This window comes from Pinus tabuliformis, chromosome 2_2, assembly GCF_031772625.1.
Source record: "Pinus tabuliformis cultivar Carrire ecotype Pingquan chromosome 2_2, CPIR1, whole genome shotgun sequence".
Lineage (NCBI taxonomy): Eukaryota > Viridiplantae > Streptophyta > Pinopsida > Pinales > Pinaceae > Pinus > Pinus tabuliformis.
In genome coordinates, this window is record NC_142300.1 from 456,182,821 (window position 1) to 456,189,532 (window position 6,712).

Genomic DNA, 6,712 nt, shown 5'->3' on the forward strand with positions numbered 1-6,712 from the left:
AGCCTATTCCTAAGGAGAAAAGCATGGAGGATTTTATTGGCATATCTTATCCTATTTCTAAGGAGAAAATCATGGAGGATTTGGTTGGCATATCTTATCCAATTCCTAAGGAGAAGATCATGGAGGATTTGGTTGGCATATCTTATCCAAGATATGTGAGAGATTTATGGAGGACTCAAAGGGATCATATTTTGTAATAATGGGAAAGTAGTTAAAAATGCTTGAGAGATTTGTGGGATCATATTTTGTAATAATGGGAAAGTAGATTAGTGGATGATCATTATGAGTTGTTACTCATCCCATTGTATAAATAGGAGTACAATCTCCTCCATTTGTAATCTGGAAGTTTTTGTAATCTTAGAATTGGTTTGTAATGGAGATTTTGAAATAAAGGATCATACTTCACTTTTGCTTCTACATCTGAGTCTCCATTGAGGTGGTGTGCTTGTGGAGTTATGGAGGGCCCCCATGGCCTCACTTGCATGCTTACTTTTTTATAATTTATTTTATGTTTTTGTTTTATTTCAGCTTTCAAGTTTTGTTAAATGTTCTAATATTGGAAGAGTCTTATTTGAAGGTGTTCTTGTAAGAGAACTGTAAGATCTCATACAATTATTAGATCTAGGTTTATTTCATTTCAGCATTTAATTTCTTATTAAATGTTCTAATGTTGGAAAAGATCTTGTAGAATATGTTCTTGTAAGAGAATCATAGATCTCAAACAATTGTTAGATCTAGGCTTGATTAGTTATTGAAAGAGATCTTAATGAATATGTTCTTGTAAGGGGACTTTAAGATCTTCGACAAATTAGGAATCTTTCTAGATCTATATATTTTAGATAAGCACTTCTAAGTTTACCTTCCTGGGTTGACATTAAATTAAACTCTAATTTGCATCCGCATTTTAGACCACACAAGGTCTCTTCAACAAGCGTGGTCAGTTTGATAAGGCAGTGCATCCTGCAGCTACCACCTCCACCCACACCACCACCGACTTCACCTCCCTCACCTCCATCTCCACCCACTCCACCTCCACCACCTCCACAGTTCAGTATGGCAAGCACGATTAAACTACTAGTATTGAGAGGAGTAGGGAATGAAGATCTAGACCAATTCTGGTTTGTGGTAAGAGTAGTATGGGAAGCACAAGGTGTCATGGATGACAATATTAAGAAGCCTACATTGGTGAGCACGTTGTAGGATCTCACGTTGACATGGTATGTAAAGCACTCTAATGACCACCTGAACGCAGGGACAACAGAGATCCAGAAAGTGCTAAACAAGGAATTTAGCATGCCAAAGTCAAAAACACAATCGATCATTGGGTTTAAAGAAATCACGATGCTCCAGGTGGGACTCCCCGGGATCTGGATCAACGGCTGAAGAGTATGATCTGCGAAGCCAATATGATGTTGACAGATGGACAACATCACGCATGGTTTATAGCATCTCTGACATCGCACTTGAGGATGGAACTGTCACAACAGAAACTTTCCATCCAAGACGAAGCGTTGGAAATGGCGATGAGATTACATGAGACCCCGATACAATACCCTGGGTTGGGATTTCAACAAATCCATGTGAAATTATGGAATCTATGTTTGGAAATGCAAAGTTTGAAGCAGGATAAGGCACCACAGCCATAGGCGTGCGAGGAAGTATGGTGCATAAAATGCAAAGGCCAGGGCCATGACAAGGATCAGTGTCTAGTGTTCGCGAACTACTTGCCAGGAGGAGGGCCAATGCTGTTGACACTTGAGGCACAATCCGGGCCAAGCACAACCCCTACTTTATGGTGCGTGACTTATCAGATAGGAGGGAAACACACGACGAATAATTGTCATTCGTTGCAGAAATATACACAGACACCCCAGCAATTGTTTTGTAATTTCTGCAGGTTGGTAGGCTGCGATGAGTGCACTTGCCACAGTTACAAGCTAATGATGGATCGGACCCCTGCCTATAGGATGCAGACAGAAACACGAGCCCTCAACCTAGATGCGGGGATGGCGTGCGCTAGATTTCAATGGTGAGGTGGAATGGGACCAGGGAGGGGCCGCAGACAATTAATTTGTTACAATTGTGGAGGACCAGGGCACTATGCCTGTGATTGTACTAAGCCGACGAGGATATCCTGTACGTATTGTGGTCAGTTTAACCATGAAATAATAGAATGTCCTACGTTGATCACAAGGATGCACGAAAAAGGGGTATTCTAGCCTCCCCTGACTCAGAATATACAAATGATGAGGTCTGAGCCACGCGAAGAGGACCTGAATGTCAACATGATGCTCAAAAGCAGGTACGACCATGGGAGAGGATACGTGGAAGCATCCAGAGGAAAGTACGTGGGTTCACAAGGCCCCTGCAAAGGAATCTAAGTTTGACTTAGAACACACAAAGAAGACATTCATGGAAGCTAACAAGAGCTTCACAGAGGCCTCCACTTCAGGTAGTAAGGAACAACCAGAGCCAGGAATGGATCCTTCAATTCTCACTACCTTTCTGGAGACACGCATTAAACTATTGCGTGAAAATGAGGTAGTTAAAAGACTATAGGAACTGATCACTAGGTGCATGGGGTCAAAAGAACCGCGCATAGTGTGGAAAATGGGGAAGCATGAATTGCGCACTGGAAGGGAAATAAGGTTGACTGCATAGTGTTTTCTTAGTGGGGTCTGACCCAGGTTCAAAAGTGATTTAGCCAAGCAAATCTTAGTACTACTGGCCCTTTCAGCGACAGTCCACGAAGCGCGTATTGAGGTCTCACCCAAAGTAGTATGGGAGGGTGCTAGAACTATGTTTCTGCACCTTGGGGATGCCTGATATGAGGTGATTTGTACGCAGCCCAACCTTCACACCTACTACATTAAGCGCACCTGTGGGCACCCTGTGCCCTATGATACTATCTTCACGCAATTCTAACCACAGCGCGACCCATGTTATTTATCCAAGTCTTCCTTAATTAGGTTATGTTAGTTGATTACTTAGATTCTTCTCATGTATAAGTCTCCATACAAGTATATATCAATTGCGCACAGTAAATAAACAGAGTAAAAGTAATGCACAACATCAAAGTACAGATTCAAGAATAAATTCATAGAGTAAACTTCTCTTTATTATCTTTCAATCCTAATTACAGACCCGACTCCACCCTGCGCACTCAGCTACAGGGGTCCGCACACTCAACTGTGGACTCTCCTAGGCCTCTGAGCACTCAACTATAGAGCCTCTACCCATTACTATGACCCAGTACACTTCAGATCAAACTTTAACCTCGAACCATGTCTTTGTTATTCGATCTATTCTTCCGTTGCTACCTTTACACTTAGAGCCTCACTCTATTTATATAATCCCATGTTCCATGGACCATGGGTAGGCCGACAAAACCTTACTTTAAATTACAATATTTTAGGGAGGACAACCCTATGACTCATCCTAGACCTCGCGCTCCACGCCCACAATTCATGGAGTCTTACAATCTTATTGACCAAAACTTGGGATTTGAGCCCCAAAACATGTTGTGGGAGATCCCATGCAGAACAGGCCCCCAACACAATCATCGTGACTCGTCTCGAGTCACTCTACTGGTGCAACAATCTTGGCACAGAGCCCCTCCAATTGTTCTTGTGTTGCGCAAAGGTCTGCAACACACTCTTCTGTCATCTGTTGGATTTGCTCCATCCCTGCTTCTAAATCATCTACGTCTGACTCATGTCTCTTCTTTGGTACCAGCTTCTGGTGCTTGTGTTTATAGTCCCACGCCCTTATTCGACTTCGTGGGTCATGAAGACTATGCTTCGGTCAGTTAGTCAGATACCTGGCCCACCCGTGTAGGGTTTCAGGTGACTGCTATTTACTTTTCCTGGGAAGGGTTCTCCATTAAGTTTGACCAACTGGACCGCGCCTCCGTCTGTGACTTGTTTTACCACATATGGTCCCAACCAGTGCATTCTGAACTTTCCTGGAAATTTTTCAAATTTTCTATCATGCAATAGTACTAAGTCGTTTACCTTGAAGGTGCGCAACTTGATATGGCAGTCATGCCAGGCCTTTTCACGCTGCTTTTGTACCTACTTGTGAAATCTAGCCAGAAATCGTTCTTCCTCGAGTTCTTCTAATTGCGCGAGCCTTTCTTCCAGAGCTTCACAGTCCGTCATGCCTGTGAGCACTGCTATTCGTAGATTAGGTACGATGTATTCCATTGGCATGACTGCTTCCGTACCATAAACCAACCGAAATGGTGTTTGTCCCATCAATTTCTTGCATGTTGTCCTATATGCCCATAACACAGTAGGTATGTGCAAGTCCTTGTCGTCTCGCTAGGTGTTACATACTTTGGTCAGCACAGTCTCCAGTATTTTATTGAATTCTTCTACTGTTCCATTAGCCTATGGGTGGTATGGTGTACTTTTCTAGTGATAAACCTCAAACTTTTCTGTGAGCACACTGATGGTTTCATTCAAGAAATGTGTTCCGCGATCACTCATTAAGATTTTCGGGCAGCCAAATCGTGTCAATATGTTTTTGGACAAAAAATTTGCAGTCGTGGCAGCCGTGCAGTCCTTGACCGGTTGTGCTTCCACCCATTGTGTTAGGTACTCCATCACGGTGATGATGTAGCGCGCACCCATCTTTCCCTGAGGTTTGATTGGGCCCACAAAGTCAATTACCCATTTCTCAAATGGCTGCAGTGTCATTTGGGGATTTAGTGGCTTCTCTTCCCTTCGTGATGGTTTTCCCATCCTTTGACATATATCACAGGCCTTACAATGCACTTTCGAATCTTGGTGCAGGGTCGGCCACCATAACCCTGCACGAAGAATATTTTGTGTGGTCACACGTCTTGCATAGTGTCCTCCTGCAGCACCCCCATGTGCTTCTACGAGGATCTAACCTCGTTCAAATTCAGGTATGTATCTTCGCAATATCTCATCATTTCCCATCTTGTAGAGGTGCCCTGTGATGACAGAAAAGTCCACCGTGTGCACCACCAATTCCTTCTTCTGTTGGATTGAGTACTCCTTCGGTGCAGTCCCTGTTGTTAGAAAATGGATTATGTCTTCGAAATGTCCATCCGTGACACGTACTGCAAAGAGTTGTGCATCAGGTAGTCCCTCCTCCAATTTTTTTGGTTCCTCGCCTATCTCAATTCATGATAAGTGGTTTGGTCCTCCGTTTAAGTGCCCCACCTTGACTATGACCTCAAATCATATTCTTGAAATAGTAGAAGTCATCTGCATATGTGCCCCCCAACACAAGCTTGTTCACCAAGTCTTTCAACGTAGAATGGTCAGTATACATCTTAAAATGTCTGCCAAGTAAATAGTGTCGGTATTTCTCGTACACCATTGCCAACCCATCGTGTTCGGCAATAAAGTAGTTATTTTCTGCTTTGGACAATCTTCAACTTGCAAATGTGATCGGGTGATCCACACCCTCCGTGCCATCCTATGTGATTACAACTCCCAACACGATACATGATGCATCAACATGTACGTGAAATTCCACGTCCCATTTCAGGAAGACCAAAATTGGCGCAGAGGCCAGTTTCCCCTTTAGGACATCCAAACTCTTCATGCAGTCATCATTCCAGCAATATGTCACATATTTTTTCAATAGCTTTTCCATCGGCGTGGTTATTTGGGCATAACTCTTGATAAACTTCCTATAGTAGCCAGTGTGCCCCAAATTAGTGTGTAGTTGTTTGACACTGCGCGGTGCTTCCAGATTCAGAATAACAACAATCTTCACAGGGTCCACCATCAGGCCTTGTTTGCAGACCACATGCCCAACAAGTTTCCAAAGGGAACGAGGAAGGTGCACTTTTTAAGGTTCAGCACAATTTGGTGTTGGCGGCAAGTATCCAGCATCAAACATAAGCTTGATACAAGGTGTTTAACTAATCCAAAGACAGTCCAATCATCCAGATAGACCTCCAAGAACTTGTGGATGTATTCTTTGAACATTGCCACTACTATGCATGGAAATATTGCTAGCGTGTTCTTCAGTCCAAAGGGCATAACAATGTACTGAAAGCAGCCCCATTCTATTGCTAAGGTTGTTTTGCTCCTATCTTCCGGCTCTATCTTGATCTAATGGTTCCACGAGAATCCATCCGTGAATGGTACGCTTCCTGACCGCCAAAATTCTCCAATACCTCATCTGTGAATGGTGTCGGGAATGGATCGTGAACACAGTCATCATTAAGCTTTCTAAGGTCCATGCATATTTTTATTTCACCTTTCTGTTTTTTCTGCTGCACCACCATAAGACTCACCCAATCGGATTCTTCCACTGTTTCAATAATTCTAGCTGTGAGCATTTTGTCTAATTCATCACAAACCTTTCCTTTATACTTTAGGTTCAAGCGGTAAGGCCGTTTCTTAACTGGCTTCGTGTCTGGTTTCAGAGTGATCTTCGTCATCCCTAAGTCGCTAATGATCCCTTTAAGTTCATGATTTTGGTTGGGAACAAGTCTTGGTATTCACGGCCTAACTCAGCGACCTTATCCATCATAGAATCATCCCAAAAGTCCCCAAGTGTTGCATACTTCGGCTCTGTTTATGTGCCAATGTTTACCTGCTTTGTTTTTAGTAGTGCGGTGATGTCAAGATTCTCAGTTGATGGTCGTCAAACCTTCTGATAGCCTTCAGTTTTCGGAATATTAATATTTCTAGGATTGTCATCATCTTCCTCCACCTACACGTTA

The 6,712-nt window shown here is 43.1% G+C and overlaps 1 protein-coding gene across 1 annotated transcript; it reads right to left on the reverse strand.

The window, feature by feature from the left end:
• Window positions 1–6,085: 6,085 nt before the first annotated feature.
• Window positions 6,086–6,427, reverse strand: LOC149193221 (uncharacterized). Its single transcript, XM_089407253.1, has one exon. The coding sequence runs from the start codon at window positions 6,425–6,427 to the stop codon at window positions 6,086–6,088; it is 342 nt and encodes a 113-aa protein (XP_089263379.1).
• Window positions 6,428–6,712: the final 285 nt, after the last annotated feature.